Source organism: Lipophrys pholis (genome assembly GCF_963383615.2).
Source record: "Lipophrys pholis genome assembly, chromosome: 1".
Taxonomy (NCBI): domain Eukaryota; kingdom Metazoa; phylum Chordata; class Actinopteri; order Blenniiformes; family Blenniidae; genus Lipophrys; species Lipophrys pholis.
The window spans coordinates 34,788,758-34,809,355 of record NC_137635.1 but is presented as its reverse complement, the minus strand read 5'-3'; the positions used below and the strand labels follow the sequence as shown (position 1 = coordinate 34,809,355).

Here is a 20,598-nt window from a genome sequence, read left to right as displayed (position 1 = left end):
TGTACTTCTCCGGTTTGCCACCAGCACCTTTCCGCCGGCTCCGTACTTCCAACTTTCTTTTCTTTCCCTTTTCATCATCTTTGTTCCTCTTTGCACTCCCCGCCTCGCCTCGCCTCACCTCTGATCTTGTCTCTCTCTGCCATGGTTGTGGCAGAAGATTTTTGAGGACAGGTCTGAATGTGTCAGGAAGGGAATGTTCAAGATATTGAATGAAAGAAAAAAAAAAGTGCCTTGCTAATATACTCAGCAGCATATGCAAAACTAAAAACTCTATTTGGGAGAACGTATCAGCTGAGTCATGCTGAAGGGTCACAAAACTTCATTTTTATTTTTTTTTTGCAAAGAAAAAATAGAGGATTATCAAGTCTCACTAAAAGGGAAAGCCATCTTATCAAAAAATTGCATCACTGTCTACTTTGAGAAAGTTTGACCAAAGTGTATTATTACAGGAAAACTATCTTCAAGATCTGTTTTATGTCACTAACACAACACCCTCACCCCCTTCGAAAAAAGATGTGAGGCTTAAGATTCAAAAGGATCAATGCAAAACATTTCACTCCTTCAAGTGAAAAGTCTCCTTTATTGTTTTTTCTGCTTTAATGTTTTTACTTTAATTTCTTCCTGTCAGCTTCTATCCATCTGCCCTTTCTATATTATCACGGATAAGATTAACTTTCTTACCTTGATGAAGCAATATAACAACAATGGATTATTTAGGGCCTATCTTATGGTTAGTGTGAAAAAGCTATCATATGTGTGGTGGGGGAAATAAAAGCCAATTGAGGAATGGAAGAATCCAGTTATCAGTGCATTAGTATGCCAACTAAATGCTTGTGTAGTGCACTCAGCGTGTATGCTAAGTGCACAGTAAGAAGCGCTAAGTACCCCTCCTCTCGCACGCACACTCTACTGCCATCCCTCACCCTTTGGTCTCACCACAGACACAGTGCAGAGACATTTACATTTAGTGAGCGGCTGCTGATCCAAATGGGAAACACTCAGGAAGCACCTAAAGCAGACACACAGTCCAGCTGAGCTTTCAAATGAGGGCTATCGGGAAATAGAGAATAGACATGAAATAAACACTGCAAACATTTAAACGCCAGAGGCGACACTTTCTGTCGTCATGGAAAATTAAAACTGTTTCCCTGCCAACTCGGTTTTGCGCATTCTTTCTTTCTTTTTTTTTTTCTTTTAGATCTATCTATTTATAAATCTTTACTGTCTGCCACATCCTGGGCCCTTGATGGAATAACTACAGAAATCACAGTGATTCATAGCAAATAATAGTAAAACTGAAAAGCAAAGAAACAAGAAGAAGAAAACAAGAAGTTACTCACACAAACACAAGAAGCATGCAATGTCAAGGAGATTGTTTGAAAGGAGTTGATTTGACAAGATCTGTGCGACATTTTCACTTCTGTGGTAAACAAACATGCTGATCATGTATTCTAAATGCTTTTGTTGACTGAGTATAAATACAAGTTCTGTCTCAAAAATACTTGAGAATTGTGAAAAATGTAAATTGAAACTGGAGTCAATGGCTTTCTATTCTCAAAGGCTGACATTTCTTTTCACCAGTCCATCAGAGAGGAAACACGGAGAAACACACGATCACACACTCACATTCACATCTACAGGCAAGTTTATTTTCCAGTTATGAATTAACTTCAAATCCATGTTTTTAGATTGGCGAAGGAAACCACAGCACAAAACTCATGTGGGAGAACACGCAAACGCCACACAGTGAAGCTCCTACAGAACTCAAACTGGGGATATTTTCACTGTGAGGTGAGAGTGCTATCCATTTTTTATTTTGGAAGAGTAGTCTGTAATTGTCTGGGAAGTGAGCAGAACAGAGTCTTTGTCACACATTTGTCTGATGAAGGATTTTTAGCTCTTCAAGTTTTTGTTTATTGATGCTCAAAAGGTTTTCTAATAGTGAGAGGACTGGACTGCAGACAAGCTACATCTGCAGCCAGACTCTGTGAGGTCATTGCTGCTGTGATGGATGCAGTATGCGGTTTACTATGGTTTTACTGAGACACAATATTGTCTGGATACAAGCAGTAAACATGTTTTAAAAATACTCTAAGCTTATCAGTTGTGATAGAGGCTTTCCACATGATTAAATGTCTCTCTTGAAGACTTTAATACAACTTCATACAGTTAGAAATGAAGGCTTGTTAAATGTGTGCCGATATTAAATTTGATGGTACCGAGTCAACATTACATAAAGCCCACTATTTGCAAAGTGAATTGTAAAACTGAACAGCTCATAATTTGAAATTCAGAGCATTTATTTCGCACCTGTTAATTGCACTGTGAATTGAATTCGCAAACAATGATTTCTATCAGTGTTCAGAACACTTAAACTGGTTATTCATATAGTGTATAAAATAACACTTGGTCATAATACAAGATTGCTTGAGTTCCTGAAAATCAATGTGACTCTTGTGTGTGAGATTAAATGAAATTACTCTTTGCAAAGACAAATGGCCTGGTATCTGTTAAAAGCAGGAAGAGATGCGATGTGCTCACACACAAACACCACAACCTACATTGTCCAATTAATCTTCTGAGAGACAAAAGGAAGCCCTCTAATCAACATGGGGCAGAAAACAAGCCATTCACAACTGGCCATGGTATCAGCAGGCAGATAAGGCAGATAACTGGAGATGGTTTACAGACAAGCAATAAGAGCAGTTTAGTTCTCCTCCAGTGCTCCTGGCCATAATCAAAGTCAGACATACATGATAAATAGCAGGGGGCCTGCATAAGTTTTGAATAGTGTAATTAATGGAAGTGAAAAGTTGGTCTATTGTTCACAACGCAGCGTGCGCCACTATCCTGTTATTTGTACAGTTATCTCAAAATCGATGTTGAGCTATGTTTCATGCATCTTTTATACCACTTTATTGAACCCGGGGTCGCAGGAGGTTAGAGCTGATCCCTGCTGCCTATGTGCAAAGGCAGAATACACCCTGGACAAGTTATCGGTTTATGTCAGTTCAAATAGACTGTAGGAGGGAGCAAGGATGTCCATGCATGCACAGGGAGAACATGCAAACTCCACGCAGAAAGGCCCCTCAAGCCCTGGACTTGAACATGGTTAGCGTGGGCAGGAACTGAATCCATCCATCCATCTTCTCCCGCTTATCCGTTTCCGGGTCGCGGGGGTGGCAGTCTGAGCACTGTCACCCAGATCACATTGCACCAATTAAGAACCTTTTCTGCAGGTGGTGAGCCCACGGGAAGGTGGCTCCCGGCATGGGACACAAACCCACTACCCTGAGAGTGCAAGTCTAACGCTCTACCAACTGAGCTAGCCGGGGGTCAGGCACTAATATGTCCTCTGTATTTCACACTCGTCTGAGAGGGAACCCTGCAATAAATCAAACAATTTTAATCAACATCGTACCAAAGCCTGTAAAGCCATCGGTGAATATGAAGATTTTGATGGGGAAAATGACTTTCTCTTTTTCTCCCTTTTGTCTTGTGACTGCAATTTTTCTTTTTGTCCGTTTCCTCCATCATTTTTGGTGCCTTTGATTACGTGTCTCACACATTCCTACCATCTTAGCTTACAGGACATGTGAAGAATGATTTCTATGGGACTTTGTGACTGTGAGTGAATATCTTTAGGACAGCTGGATTGTACTGATAGGCCCTGTGGACTCAGAGAGAGTGAATAATGTGCGTAAAGAAGAGTGATTCATCCTCAAGCCCATTACTAAGACTGAAAGAAGGCAAATAGATTTTGTGTGCGTGTGAGTGTGTGTGTGTGTGTGTGTGTGTGTGTGTGTGTGTGTGTGTGTGTGTGTGTGTGTGTGTGTGTGTGTGTGTGTGTGTGTGTGCCTGTGTTCACATAGAGGTTCACAAATAAGTGAGTGCTCGGGGGGGGGGGGGGTGTATGAAGGTTTCTGTCAGATGTGACATTCCTTCAGATGCTTCGATCAACATGGAAAATGGAGCCTCTTACTTTCTTTCTTTCTTTCTTTCTCTCTCTCTGTCTTTCTCTCTCATCCTCTCTTTGCCAGCTTTCTTTCATCTCACTCTACCCCCTCCTCTCCCTGGCTGAGAATTGCAAAATCAATAGAGCTAAATGGAGTTGCCGCGGAAGCCATTGAGTGTCCTTTCTAAGTGCTGGAGGAACAAGGACAGTAAGAAGCAGCTGTGACACCCCACAGTCACCTCTTCTCTTCACTGCACTTCTTCTTCAACACTCTCTGCTCCTCTTGTCCTCATTATTCATCACACGGCACAGCAGCACCTCCAACTCTTAATTCATCCTCTGTGTAGTGTCTAAACACACTGATATAGTAATGAAATAGTGATGTAAAAAATCAATATGTAGAACTATCAAAAGGCTATATTGACAGTGGAGTCGGTGTGGTGGACACAGTAAGAATATCTCTAGTTTAATTCTGTGCTGGAGGCTTTTTTGGTGTGGAGTTTGTGTGCTCTCTTCTTTGATTAGTTTCTGTGATTCCATAGTCCAAAGACATGCATAAAATGGGTACAGATGGATAATATACTCGAAGTGTCTCCAGTGTATGCATGTTTCCACTGAACCACAACAACAAAACACCAGCTAAAGGAAATGAAGTGCAGCCCTCTTTATGGCTCTTTCAGGTCCTTTACTTTCAAAGAGATTGAAGAGTATTTGTAGCAGGCAGAAGACTTTTAGCTGTTTCAGTTACTCTCTGCTCACTGCTTGTTGACATGAAACATTGTGCACCGCTTAAGGGCACAGGTCAGTTTCTGATATCCGTTCTCCGAATTTAGAAGAAAACGATTGCTTCTAAAGACACCTGTTTGTGGAGTGGGCAACAATAAAAATGACATCCATCAGAGGAGGATTTGAGAGACTTCACTACTGTTGTGTCAGTGGACTTTTCCTAGAAATGATATGCACCGTCGTATTCTTTGAAGCAGTTTCACAGATGCATTTTTCCTTCTGCCTACAGCTTAATATGTACATTAAGTTCATTGTATGGTCGGAGTACAGATGAGTTCACAAGGAGAACAGTGCATGAAAATATATTGTTTCACGTTCCCTATGCACTAAACCTGTAGTATGTCTACTTTCCATTTATATTTAATAAGAATCTCAACACCAGTGATTTGTACTGGTGATAACATCACCATGAAATCCTCTTTGAGTGAACTGCGCACTTTCACTGTTATTTTACGAGATTCAACCGAACAAGCAAATTGGATCTTCACTATGGATGTAAGATGTATGATTATGTGAACAGCACTAAATGAGAAAGCAAGACAATGAGACAAAAAAAAAAAAAAAAGCTCATAGCAAAGGAGGCCAGAAAACACTGAGGCTGTTTGCTTAGAGAATGTAACAGTCTTTTGCGGGGATGCCCTTCTCTTAATCACATCCGCCTCCGTGGGCCCCGGGAGAGAAGAACAGTGGACTGAGGAAAACACTTCAATCTACCTTTGACCGAGAACAAACAGCCACTTGCTGGGAAGGTGCACATGAGAAAAATACATTTTGTTGTAACTGTGGCTTGCAACAAACAACTCACTTGGCAGGAAGGTGCACACCAGGAGCACAGGAGATAGTGCCAGGAAAGCACACACAGACAAACACACACACACGGGGTCATTGATACTTGAAAGCTTAATTTCTCCTTTAACCTAAAATAAGTGAACAGAATATTTTATGCAGGATGTATTATTTCAAAATAAAGACTTTTTAAAGGCAATACTGTGTTGTCTGGCTCGCACTCTCAGCTTGTGGTTACCAAGTGCTATTTCAGGATATGTCGGTTTCTCCCACAGTTCAAAATGCATCAGTGTCAAAGACGAATCGTTTAGTTTAGTGCATCATCTTTCATGCAAAGCTGCACATCACAATTAAATCAGAAAGTCTATTTTTTTATTTGTTTTGGACACATGCACTAACACATGCTAAAAGACCAACTACACATCTTTCATGATCTGATTAGTGAGCAGAAACACTTGAGCCGGCCATAATGATGAGCTTTTTTTTTTTTATAATTTCAAAATGAGGTAGATATATGCTGTGTCCCTTGGGTGAACAATTAGATTAGATTTACATCTACCGTCCATTATTACAGTAGTGAGAGCTGTGAAGAGTCAGTGGAAAGAGTTCATTCCCTTACGGTGCTCACTAGGCAGTCATCAAAATCATTTCGACTTCGGAGAGTCTATATTCTTCAATAGTTACAAGTTGTTTTATTAATCTCATCCTCTACAAGTAGAGCTAAAGTGTCTAGATGCCTTTAAAGTCAGAGGGCTGTTGTTTGAGCTCTCATCAGAAGTGAGTCTGTCAAAGACCTTTAGACCTGCCAGCTCCAAGGCCACTAATCCTGACCCTGCACTCAACTGTTCTCAAAGTCGAGTCAAGACAGACTTTGGGGGATAAAGGTAGATTTTCATCTTCGGCAAAACACCTGCCTGCAATGTGTCTTATGCAGTGTCACTGTCCCTGTCTGTTGGATTTCAAAGAGAGAAAGCACAACACATTGTTCAGTGAAGAAAGAATCTTTTCATTGACATTCCTCAGGGCGAATGAAGCAGGTCTTTCTCTTTCAAAGGAGAGCTGCATGACTGAAACACAAAGCTTCACTGTAAATTAGTCCAACAGCTCTGCAGAAGCATGACAGATAGTAGAGATCTGCTATTGGGCGAGCGACTACCCATAACGCAACACTTTCCACTTTGGGTCTGTGCTTCAATGTGTGTATTAAAGCGTGCGTGGGAATTCAGTGTCTTCGACTCTTTCATGTCCCGCAGTGAGCAAAAGAAAGTGACAGACACTTTCAGGTAATTAGAACAGAGAGCCTCTCCTTTTACGATACAAATAACTATAGTCCTTCACCTGCTGTAGAAAATCATCCTCTGCTTACACTAAAATGGGACAGAGATAAGCCTGTGCACGCACGCACACACACACACACACACACACACACACACACACACACACACACACACACACACACACACACACACACACACACACACACATACAAGTACATCCCTCACTCCTCACCTGCTCCAGTTTCCAGTGGAACTCTGCGGGCCTGAAAGTGTCGACCTGAGTGAAATCTCTCCTGAGCAGGAACACCAGGCGGCAGTTGTGGACATACAGGGAGTAATGGTGGCGGTTCATCTCTGCAAGAACATCACAAACATGGAGAATCACACCGAAATGCCCGCACATAATTAAATGTACAGCCCTGTTGCAATGTCTCGTAATTGATTGATTGTTGCACACGCTCATTATGTTTCCTAATACAGGTAATTTTGTGTTTTCTGTTGAGGATCCAAGAAATGTTTAACATTATGGCTTGAACTCTTTTTGGCAGTTTTAAATGGGTTTTCCATAATATGTCATTACAACAGAAAAGCTCCACTGAGTGCGGCCAGAGGACACTGCTTGTTTACGTGAAGGTTTCTGATTGATGTTGCAGCGATGAGCAAGAGCTCGTATTAAGGTGCTGCTTAGTCTGCAATAGTTTAAAAAAGCTGTTTGGCAATGACCTTCTCTTCAATGCATGTTGATTACAAATATGTTTCCAATGGGGTAAGATTAATTACCGACATGCAAACCCATATTTCCTTACTTGTGTGAAGTTTATATTAACATTTGACAAAAATAGATCATTTTTCAGTAAAATACAAGGATGCCCACATATTGTGAGAATAGAAATGTGCATCATAGTAAATTGAAAAAATATTTTGAATGCTATCAGACACAATTTATGGAGATATTGGCGTTAGAAATATTCCGACAGTGATTTGGATCCCAAAAATACTACCCATCATCAGTCACTGGGATTCACAACATAGACTTTTTTATGTGCACAGCATTGCTAAGATGCCCCTCATGTTGAGTCTTTTAATCCCAATCACATCTCTGAGCCAGAACATTACAAATAAAACAGGGTTTAAAAGATTCTGGTGATCTAAAATGAACCAAACTGCAGTTTTGCATTACAAGACCAGACTACTACATTTCCTCAGCTAATAAGCCATCTGTGCGGCCATTGTGAGAGCGTGCAATGTGCAGATGGCTTGTTTAATTACACAGTTCAGGCAGCTCAGTTCAGACATGCAGCAGGAAAAAAAGAGGTTTGAAGAGCATTTGCCTGTGTGGATGTCAGTCACAGCCTAATTATCTTGTTTTTTTTGGAAGTTGTTTTATGGTATGTTTTGTAAAGTGGAGGAAAAAAAATGTTTACATATCTGTGAAAGACCTTCAAAGATCTGATGTTTTCAGTCCCACTAAAAAGAGCGCAAACTGATATTGAAACGTGAGCAAACTGACGACCTAATATGAAAGTCAAAGACAAGTCTTACTAGTTTGAACCCCGTGATTTTGCGATTTAATGGAAAGCCTTTGTTGAGTAATTGCCTCACCAGTCTTGTCAGAGTTACACAGTAAGGTTTCCTTCTCGGCTCGGAGTCCCGGAGTGGGCCCATGTTTCATCCAGGTTGCCAGGGTGAACTGATCTGTCAGGTTTTGGGGAACGACGTGATCCGGAACATTTACCGCCTGTCGCCCATCAAATCTATAAATGAGGTCGCTGTCTCGGCCGCTGTCCGTCAGCAGAGATGCTGTCCAGTTCGTGGAAGGGCTGGGGGCAGGAAGCAGGTCGGTGCTGCCCGATGCGGCACCTGGATGTGCCAATCACATAACATAATACCGCCAACATGGTTCATCAGTTTCATCACAGAGGAAAAAGGCTTCTAGACGTCAAAATACAGTACAATATGAATATACATTATACATAGCAACCATTTTTAATCTAATATTAGTATTTTTAAAGTTTTTTTTTTACTGCCATTGTCATTAACCATAGGAATAATAGGGGCTTGCATGCAAAGTGATATTGCCTTTCAATTATTTAGAAGGTATTATCTGGTAAAAAAAAAAAACAACCTCCAAGTTATACGTGCTCTTTATATTTCCAATCAGATTTCTACTTGATCAAAGAGATGCAAGAGTATAGTACCATTTCAAATGCATTGTCTTGTGAGACATTAGTTACATTATTCACACTTATTTTTCTCTATTTGCACATTAATTGCAAATCATAGTATCATATTTCAGGGCTCAACATTATCAAGATTTTCACCTGTGCAGTAATTGCCATGTTTCAGGGGATACGTGGGACAATTTAATCTAGCACGTTGTGAAAGTTTGAAGAGGAAACAGGGAATTTAATTTAGAATTCGAAAAAACCTTGTAATTGTCTTCAGGAATAAAAAGAAAATTGGCTTATTAATATACTGAGAGGGCAAAGACGTCAAGAGGTAATTTCTTCTTTAGATTAAAATTTTCCTTGTCTCTCATTATTAAGACTACCCCTTGCACTTTCATAGTCCTCCGCTCTTAAATTGCTCTGCGCAATTTCAACAGGGCGTCCTTATTTCACACTCCTATTTATACTGATTTCTCACCTCGTTCTGAGGTTTTTTTTCCACATTACTTACCACAGAGTTTTTGCAGAGACTTTTCAGAGTAAGTTTCACGGTCACAGCCTTTTCCGATGTGATTCGTCTGCAGCTCCACCATCGCCTTCACACCAGACAAGGGACCCCCACATGTTTCCAAGTGCATTTTGGGAAAAAGCTGCCTGCTCCCAGTGCCTGGCTCATAATCCACACGTTTGTTCCAACCTTAAATGTTCGAAATAGTTAAAACAGTTGTTTGGATTTTCCGTATCATACAGGAAGTCAATTACACAGTTATTAGAACTGGATGTATAAGTTCTCAATAACGTGTTCATGCAGAAACACTGAGATATCAAAGCATCGTATTGGCGTTTCAGTGATCTATGACATCTATGAGCATTTTTACACATCACAAGTAGTTGTGCTTGACCTGCGCTGTCAACTGTGCATCATTTTCTAGACAGAATAAAATGTCTCGCTCCACTGTAGGTGGTTTCATAATAAGCATCTGGATGGAAAAAGACGATGGGTGACTGTACAGGGAGAAACCTTGGGAGAAACCTTGTCGTGTGTTAAGTCAGAAATGACCCAGTCACCTGTCAGGTGTGGTAAAGAAAGAAACAGTTAGCCATGTCGCTAAATGTTCCTTTCCCCATAACCGGCGTTATAAAGATCCTTGATTTGAACAAGAAACTTTGATTGTGAATAGGAATGTAAGTATGTGTGTGCTTCTGCGTGTTTTTGCGTAGGCGGACACTTAGTACTTCTAGTCAGTTCTACCAAATAAGGGATGAAGTCTCCTGAGAGAAGCCATGAAAACACAAATAGGCTGTGATTAGATTGGTGTTAATAGGTGAAAGGTGAGGTGTGGGATCTCAGTTCATGTCGGGGAGACTTCTTCCTCTTCTTCTTTGAAAACAGCAGCCACAAAAGCACATCTGACCTTTACCCACAGATGATGAATAAGGTTATGTGTACAGAGTGCTCGGCTTTGAATGCATCACTGCATCATGTTTTATTTACAGCTTTGGTCTCTTATGAGTTTGCAGGCTCTTTTAGAAGCCAAATTACAGCAGGATGTGACAGCGAGTGAGATTTCAGTGTCGGGTGTTGATAACACTTCAAGGTTATCCCGCATCTAAATAAAGCTGATAGTGGTTTCCATTCATCCAGTTTTGTAGGAGCAACAAGAGTGCATTAATATATACAGTATTTTAATTTGACTCTCTTTGGGTGTATGGTGTAAACATATTGGTCATCAATATTGGACAAACATTCACAAATCTGTTTCTCTTGCTTTTATGAAGCACTTTCTGTACACTATATTACATCTTGTATGCAATGTGATTTGTAGAGAGGTTTCCCTGTAAATTCTTTCCTCCTATCACACGACAATATAATGCTATCAGTCACAGCACTGGATATCAGATGTTTAACTTTGCATAGGTATATTGGAGACCAAATAGTATTCACATTTCCATATACTACCCAACCCTATGTAAATTAATAGCTCTTGCATCAAAAAGCTTTGGTAAATGCGAACACTGCAAATATAGATAGTGCATACAAATGTAAAATAGAGTACTTCTTTCCAACTCCACAGCACATCACATTTCCTAATGTATTGGAGCAATACTTGGGGCAATAATGCTGAAAATTGGATGTGGTGCCATCGCTGCATCAGGAAAACCTCCCCAGGTTAGACTGAATTGTATTTCTAATGACTAGCTGAGGAAATCCCCAGGTCAGTTTTTCAGCATATGGGCAAGGGCCTGATTTCCACAGGGAGTCAAACAGTTCCAGTTTGATTTACTCACTGAAATCTTCCCGCTATCCAGCTGCTATTTTACAGACCAATGAGGAGAACAGCTGATAAAAATGTTCATATGCTCATCGGGGCTGCTTCCAGTTATTTTTGTCCTCCCAGTGATAAAGTTTTGCCTAAAGTAGTTAAGAGATTTGCTTGTTTTCTTTGCCCCGTCGTCTCAGCTTAGAAAAGGGCCGCTACCCTGTTCTCTGATTTGTGTATGTTTTATACCTACTGGAAATTTAGCTTAGCGCATTTGAAGATGATCTATTTTTTTACATTTTTGTTTATATAACACTAAAGTTGAAAGGGGTTACCTAACCTGTCCCAGACAGGCAATCAGCCAGGCTCCGATTTGCACTCATAGCTAAAGAAGTTAAATAAAAACCTTTATAAGTACTAGGATAATAATCTAAAAGCAGGACACGCATCCAGATCAATATTTCTCATGAAATGCAATGCCTCTTTGATCAATGTTTGCTTGTTTTCTGTGTCTGCTGAGCTGCCTATAATAAATTGCTCTTAAAATATGTTCCTAAAATATATGGGTGAGACATATGACCCGAGGCGATAAATAGTAATTAAAATGCCAAAGCCACAACACTGGTGCCATTGTGCCTTTCACATTTATGTGTGTTGCAATTTTTTCATTCATACAGCAGCTGTTGCATTGTGCTTCCAGTCCGGTGGCTTGTCTTCCAGTCACAATCTCAAAGCTATCACCATTAAAGTAACTGTGTAAAACTGTGTGAATAGGTGATAGTGACTGATCAGGTAAAGCACACTGAGATTGCTAAAGCTATTAAAAAAAATGTATCATAAAAGTAGAATATATTGAACATGATTAACATTGGGTTTTAACACAAAATAATTGTCTATGTGTGTCGCTTTAGTCGAAATATCTGCAGTGCAAAAGCACGAAGACAAAAAGAACAGAGGAAACTGACATCATATATCCACAGCTCTTGAATAGATTAGAGCTTTTATAACAAACAACCAAACAAAGAAATGCACACAAGCCATGTGATTGTCCCTCTCTGGACATGCATTTCTTTTTTTTTTCTAAGCCATAGAAGAATAACGGTCACCTCTCTCCTTCACTAACTTTGTGTCCTTCCTCCCTGCAGTCGCCTGCTCATTCGGCCTTTCTTTATCTCTCTCTCTCTCTCCCTCCGTCGCCCCCTCTTCTCTTATCTTTGTCAGTCTTCCTCTTTCATTCCTGTGTGAACTTGACTCCTGAGATGCTGTCAGTGCTGACAGGTGAAGCAGCAGGGGAGACGGGCTGACTCGAATGCCAAGCTGCTGGCATGTTAAAGGAGGAATAAGGGGGAGAAAAGAAAAAAAAAACAACTGACAATCCAGTCAACTTTCCCTCTGGAGGTTTTTGTCAGGTCTTCTGATTTCCTCGAGAGACGCTCATTCTAAAATGAGATAGAATTCCCCCGAGGGAAAAGGATGTGCTCCAAAAATGCACCAAATTGGCTGCCTCGGATTTCAAGAAGAGAGTGAGGGAACAAAATTGGAAAAACTTGGAAAAAAAATAAATAAATAAAAAGTTAACTTCTGCTAATTATTGCATGGGAAATTAAAACATTATGCAAATATTTTTGTGGTTGTTCCTTTATCGCTAACCTTGCCATCCAGGCTTGCAGACCGGCTTGACTTCAATATGCACTGGCACATCTTCCTTTGCTCTCTTCTGGCCACAGTCAAAGGCTGTCACCATAATCTCGTAGCTCTGCAGTTTGTCATAACTCAGACGCTCCGTGTTTCTGATGTTACCTGGAGGAATAAAAAAGAAAAGCAACATAATTATGATTCCTCTCCAACAGAGAAAAGTAAACCCAAGTGCTTATCTGGCAGTAATAAAGCAAGAAATACTTTCCACTGAGCAATAATTGAAATTGACTTTGTATTAAAAGAACTGCTTCTTGGGGAAAAAAAAGAAAAGAAAAGAAAGAAACAATCATAAAATAAAAAATAAAGCTCTTTGTATTGATTGAAGCATTTTATAGAACTCTCAGGGAAAAATGAACTTGTCTTGCATTTGAATATGAAAGGCCTTCTGTAGACACTGAGCGCAAAAATGCAATATGGATTCTCTTCACCTGTCAGTGTGAGAACAGAGAGCGATGGGAAAGGTGCTACAGGCCTGTAACAACCAAGACTGTTATATGAGCCAATAATGGTATAAAAAAGTAAAAAAAAATTTCCAACCATAATCAAGAATGCTGCATTGTATGTATTGATTCTATCCACTACATGTATTTTGCATAAGCAAACTGCACAAAACCTGCAAAAAATACTTTATTTACAATAAACGCAGCCTTATTTATGTATTATTACAGTATTGGCAGCAGCTATTAAATATCGCAAGGCCTTTTAATGCTACTTCAATCGTGTAAAAACTTTTTACGTTATTGTGAAATGTTATTTCTATGATGAATCAAATATCTTATTGCACTACTGCCAAGTTATTATGTTATTGGCTTTATTACATTGAAAAATGCCAAGATTTATACCTCATTACACTACTACATTATTTGTTATCACAATGTCTGTGAGCTTTCATGAACGTGTCCTGGATAGCACCATCACACCAGGTTAAAATACATTTATAACGCTGTAATTTCCCATCACCTAACATTATAAGATGCATTAAACTCAAGATGCATTCAATTTTACACAAGTGCCTTTATGACATAATGTCCATGGTCCAGCTATTGATTGACTACTGTACTTTGGTAAACTGCTGTAATTGTTGAAGTGATTTATCCCTTTGTGAGTCGAGAAATGACGACAGACTTTTATTTGCTTAAATTAAAGTGATTTAATCGTCACTCAAAAAACTAAAGGAGTCTTCACTTCGGATCATTTTGTATGTGTTAATGTTAATTGTGTAGGTCAGCGGTGGCCCAGGCCTGGGGACTTCAGGACTGAACCTATCATATTAACATGGTTACTAAAGATGTGTATGCTTGGTAAAGAGGCAGAAAATATATAATGATGTTTATATATTTTACTCCAGCCTCGAGGACTGTCATGAGCGGGAGTGGTCGTCACTAGAGGGGGTGAGAGGCTGATTATTTGCCCCGCTGTCCAGCCCTGTCATTCTTCTGCTAGTATTAGATCTCTTTTATCTTCATAAATATCTCTGACCTTCAACTCTTCCTCAGCGAAGGGAAAAAGCTCTTAGAAATGTACGCCCGTCTTTTGTCTTTCCTTTTACAAGTTTCAATTTGCCTTTATCTTTGCTCTCCTGTGACTTTTGTCCTTTCTCTTTTATAATACTGCCACCTAAAAGCAGAGTAAATTTGACTAACATAAATCACAACTTTTGCACGTAGGCTATTACAGCCGGCCAAAGGCTTCAAGAGGATTACTGGGAAAGTGGTGCAAATGACATGAAAGCAGGAATAAATTCCTTGAGGAAAAAAACAAACAGACCGTTACTTGTAACTAAAATACTGCAGTGGTTGGCTTGAGAGCTCCATATATAACTTTTGTGATGTATTTTCTTGTGTCCACACTTAATGACGACGAGTAAAACATTTTAGCTGCATGTGTTTTTGGATACATTTGTTTTGCAGTATGAAAGGCTGTCACTCTGCGATGGGAGAGGAGAAGAGAGCAGAGGGGAGATAAATCAGTTCTCAGCACAGCAGTACAATCAAATAAAAAGGGGGGGGGCTGAGCTCAAATGTCACAGGAAAAAAATGTGAGGAGGTCAGAATCAGAGAGTTTCTACAAAAACTTCCTTCAGTGACTGTTTGATCTGCAGCTGGTGTGAACAGCAACAGGAAAGGTGCTGGATCTCAACCGTTCGTCAGTTTATCCATAGGTGCAACCCGAGGTTACATTTCATTTTGACAGGACATTTTCAGATTGTGGTTTATTAGCAGGCGACTTCTGACTTCATCGTCTTTACCTTTCAAAGGTACCCGTCTGATGTTGAATGTTAACTTTGACATGTCACCAATTTCACACCTGTAACAGGTTTACTTCAATTTTATCTAAGAGCTTCTTGGATTTTGGATTGCATTAAAACATAAAGAAGTTTACGGAACCAGTGTAAAAAAAAAAAAAAAAAAAAAGGTTGAAAATTTGGATTTTTAGGAAGGGTGAAATAGTAGATCTCAAAGCCCATGAAAATGTCACTCTTTTTAGATGTGTTGCTGGGAATGGTTGAGCCAGTGTATAAAGGATTTAACGAGTCACAGTTTGTCTGGGAACAAGGTCAAGTTGTCGTCCGGTGGCATACAGAGTCAGGCAATGAAGAAATCTTTGAAAACACTGCAGCAGTATGAGCAATTAAGATCCAAAAATACACATTTTCTCATTTTTAGATAAGCTACAAGACTCTCATTCTTGTTCAGAGAAAACAAAGGAGTCGCGTTTGACATCTAATAACTCCGTTATATCAATTGAAAACAATGCGAATAAAGACAAAACAAGACGAACAGCAAATCAGTTTATATGTAGAACCTAATTTTGTCAGTTACCTGTATAATAATAACATTTTTTACATTTTAATATTCCTAGCAACTCAATTACAATTAGTTTATAAGATGTTTTTTAGACAAAAAAAAACCCCACCCACACTGTCTCAAAAAAACTGTACAAAAATATATATTTTAAAATTGCATTTAATAAGGTTCATTTAGGTCATTGTATTTATTTGGTTATTTTACAAAAAATATGCTGCTCATTGGAAACATGGTCTTGCTTGTGGTAGATGTACTGTTTTGAATTTCAAGTTTGCCTCCAGACAAATGCAAACAAATGCAATAATGTTTAGTTTCGGGACGTTTTCATTTCATTTATGTTAATTTTCAGTGTGTAGTTTTCAGTGGTGTTGAGCTGCACGGTATTAAATTGAGAAGTGTTTGTAATACTGTACTTTGACATCCCAAAGTGGACTGATGGAATACAAAGTGAGTGCAGATCCAACAGGAGCCCCCAAAACCATTTTTTTTAAATGTATATAATAATGGTTTGAAACAATGATCAGCAATGGCAATTCATGTTAACCACATTCAAATGACATTTCAATTGAAAATGCTTTGTATTCATATTACATGAATAACTTTCACATAATTTGTATCGTTTCCTCATCTTTCCTTATGGTTTCAGTATCACAGATTAGCCTTCTGGGAGCAAGGTAAAACATTCTTGTGATCCCGTCAATGATCAAAGCTGCCCATCCCTGATGTAGATGATTTTATATGGACTCGGATTAAGCCACTCAGGTGCTCTGCCCAACGAAATCACAGGAATATTATAATCAGTTTGAAGGAAGAAAGTTTGACATTGGCAATGTGACTTGAACTCTACATCCAGTACTGTTGATTGAGGAACAATTTGTGATTATTAATCCACACAGAGATATTACAGAATCAAATTAACCTTCATTGATAGTTCACTGTGTGTGATAATGTAACAGTTATCTATCCAACAGTTTGCTGTGGTTTAGCCCATTGACTTCTGTGTCTTATCTGGCAATGTTGACAAAATCTACCACAACTCTATAAAGCAGTTTACTAATATGGTGTGTTTCACAGTTCCCTCTAAACAACATGTTTGTGCCTGGGAGGAAATCTCATAAAATGAGGCAGAACATTGTAAAATACAGTGAAAAAAGGGACAAATCAAAATGCAACGAGACTACCAAATATCACGTTAAAAGTGGGGCTACAGTAAGGAAAGCAATATGTGATCCAACCAATGCAGCCACAGAAGCAAAGTCTGTCAGTCTCCTTTCACTTTGGATTACACAGCACTCAGATCACAGCGTGGATATTAGGGCTCAGGGAGAAGACAGTGCAAATCCCACAGCTGAAATTTTATATAGGCAGATATACTCAGAATAGTATTTAATCAAATATAAACTACACCTCTCCAGTCAACTAAGTCTGGCATAAAGCCACAAATGAACAAAAGCAGATGGAAAAAAAAAAAATTGAAGGAGAATCTGCAAAGCTGAAGGTGGATCTTTGTCAAGTTAACTTTTGAGCTGTGGAAGGATGAAAAGCTGCTTCATGGCTCAAAACATTATTGCTAGAAAAAGGCGTCATTCACACTTGTCTGCTTGATTCTTTCTGCATTTCACACCTGTCTTCACAATATTCCCCTGTTTGGTGAACGTTCATGAACAGTCTGGCTGTTTCGCTTGCAATAGAGAGCAAACGCTCCCTCAAACTCACCCTCGCCTGCATTTTCATAAGTCTGCTTTCCTCCGAATGTCCTACGTTTCATTTCATTCGTCTGTGTTATCTCGAGCTCTCTATATCCCTCCTTTGTTCAAACTTTCTGTGCCTCACATACAGTTTTAAGTGGCTGCAATCACCGCAAGAACATGCACTGGCCAAGAATTCCTCCTCCTGCCATCAAGATATTATCCATTCTCTCTGTGTATGAGGCCAGACGGGTACAGCGCTTAAAGAGCTCAGTGTGCTATAAATGTACGACATATCTTGAGCAAGACTCAAAATGTTCGTGGTTTTCTGATTCAGCCTTTTATTGTGCTACAAGTACAAATTCAGGCATAGATTTGACAATCGATTGTGGTAGATGTTAATATAAATATGCCGGTTTAACTTTCAAAAATGTATTTCATTTTGTTAGTTTTGCCTCAGAAAAACCAACCCCATAATATTATTTTCTGAACGCTTAAATATTTGTCAATCGTGCTCTAAATCCTTTAAAGTGGAAACACCAGCAGCAATCTCCCACCGAGGTAAGCTGAGCTGCATTAGGTAGCAGAACAAATGAACAAAAGGTGAACTGACAGGTGTTGTTTGTCTTTCATCAAATGTCTTAGCTATGAAAAATGTGTTTAATTAATGACTGCACCTAATTTGTGTCACACAAATAATGACCCATCAATATAATTACTTTAAGTGGAGATTTTACACGAATACAGCTTCAGGCACAGAAATACGTCCTCGCTCGGTTGGTACAGTGTCTCTCTCAAGCATACACTTCACTCCTCATCACATCACTGTCCAAACTAACTACAGCCCGTGCGTGAACTAACTTACCATTGCGGTCAATGGCAAACGGAGTCCCTGCTGTGACAATTTCATAGTTGCAGATCTGGCTGTACTGTGGTGAACAGTCCTGGTCCCAGGCTTCCACCTGCGAAAAAACAACAACATCAAGTTGACCTTTTATTCCAAAATTTCCAGCAAAATAAAGTCAGATGTGATGGATACTGGCAGCCTTGCCTCACAGTGAGAAGATTTGATTCCTGGTGTGAGGAGTTTGCATGTTCCATACACAAACACATGCATGTCAAGTTAACTGAATAGGTATGTCGGTGTTTTTCTCAGTGTTAGTTATATTTTGGACTGGTGACTAATCGCAGCTCAATCCAGCATTTCGTCCATTGCCAGCTTGTGATCAACTCCAGCTTTTTGTAACAATCACTCGTCTGATTCAATTGTTGCGGGAGGACGGATCCATATTAACATAAACATGAAACACCTGCAGAATGCTGTCATAGATTTTCCCTTCCGTTACTGATGCCTTGTACAGTGACTCCCGAAACAAGGGGCTGAACTCATTGACGTCATCCACCTGGATGTGAACCACCGCTCTGTACATGAGAGAGAGAGGGAGGGGGGAGAGAGAGAAAACAGTGATTAAAAAAGGACACAATGATGCACAGACAGTGGAGTGGAAATGATTGATGGGGGAAAAGGAGCACAAGGACACAGGAGAAGGCGAGATGGATGGAGGAAGGGAGAAAGGAGAGAGCGAGAGATCTTTTTAAGTCATTAGTGATGATTGAAATTGATTAGGACCTTTCTCACTGTCAATCTGGTGGAATACACTATTTAGCTGAAAGCAGAAGGTGCTTACCGGTAAAACATTCATTTCAGAAACACAGAAGAGCGAGTGAGATATTTGAAACATTCTGATTATTGTTTATTGTATTTCTCTGGCAAATTGGTTGTCAGTAACATGCCGTTATTGACAACTAAGAGACTCATCCTTACTACTCAACCTACACTTTTAACCACCCCCCCCCAAAAAAATCCCACATTTCTATCTCTTTTCCCACTCAGATGCAAGGACACACATAAACACACAACTGCATCTGTTGGAATGAATTAAGCGGGCTCTCGAATAACATTTGCGCAAATGGAGCAGTAACGTAGATGCATCATGAAGTTTTCTCCATCGGTGACCTTCTCTGACAACGAGTCGCAGTGTATGTGAGGAAGCACATCTGGCTAATTAATGACATTAGCTTAATGAGGCCGATTTAGAATGTCATGCCGTGATAATATCACACACACACACACACACACACACACACACACACACACACACACACACACACCCACACACACGCACACACACACACAGACGTGTGGTCTGTGTGTCATTCATCTTCCATGAAAGAAATTCATCACAGATCCCTGAATTGATGAAGTACTCGCTCTTTATTACTCTTCCTCTCTTTCGATAAAAAATAGCGCTTTTTCTTTTCTTTTTTTTTTTGCAGGTTCTTGTCTCCGATTGAAAGGCCGGAGCATTTGATTTGCCGCTGTCCATGTCGGTCTGCCCATCTGTCAGTCACATAGCACCACCACACACCCATACAGGCACACGTTAAATTAATAGGCTATTGGGAGGATGCATCCTCAGACCGATCTGCATGGCACTGCTGTTGCCGCCGTTGTACTGAGAAATGAATGAAAATATAAAAAGAAGAAAGAAAATGGAAATGGCAAAAAAGCTGGATCTAATTAGGGCATTTTTTCTCTGTTGCTCTGAACTCGAAGTGAAACCTCTGAAGGCGTTTTTATAATAAACTCTGAGAACCACGGAAAAATGTGAGTATTTTCAACCACATATTGATTTTAAGTTTGGAAAAACTTTATAAAATTAAAACAAGATACCAAAACTTAAACTACTGTCCATATAATCTCGCTTATCTTTGTCAATGTGTAATGCCTGTGTGTCATTTTCTGTTTTTCTTTTATTTCAGAATAAGATTGTTTCATCTTTTTTGCACAATCTGTAGGCAATATTATGACTGGTCCGTTTATTTTGGTACAGTTCAGTTCCGTCATTCAAGACATCTGCTCCTTTTTACTGTAGTTTTATACAAATACGATGATTATTTTTCAGAAATTAAAAATGACTCACAGTGGTAGATGCTTTTATTTGAGATTTCTTTATTACATCCAGTTCATCAATCTGAGAGCCCCTTCAAAAATCACAGTAACAAAGGTGCCCATACACTGGCTGACGTGAAGACGAATATTAAGTAGTCGTACTGATTTTCAGCTTTTGGGACAGCATAAAGGAGCTTTCAGAGTTATGAACAGACTCCA

At 39.5% G+C, this 20,598-nt stretch overlaps 1 protein-coding gene across 1 annotated transcript in view; it reads right to left on the bottom strand.

The window, feature by feature from the left end:
- The window catches only part of clstn2a (calsyntenin 2a), a 155,322-nt gene that overhangs the window by 23,436 nt on the left and 111,288 nt on the right, over positions 1-20,598 (bottom strand). Inside the window, exons 4-9 of the mRNA XM_080484998.1 lie at positions 18,737-18,848; positions 18,292-18,388; positions 12,884-13,033; positions 9,484-9,669; positions 8,407-8,664; positions 7,037-7,158 (exon numbers count right to left, since the gene is read on the bottom strand). Coding sequence (XP_080341124.1) covers positions 7,037-7,158; positions 8,407-8,664; positions 9,484-9,669; positions 12,884-13,033; positions 18,292-18,388; positions 18,737-18,848 — 925 coding nt within the window. The remainder of the gene's footprint in view (positions 1-7,036; positions 7,159-8,406; positions 8,665-9,483; positions 9,670-12,883; positions 13,034-18,291; positions 18,389-18,736; positions 18,849-20,598) is intronic.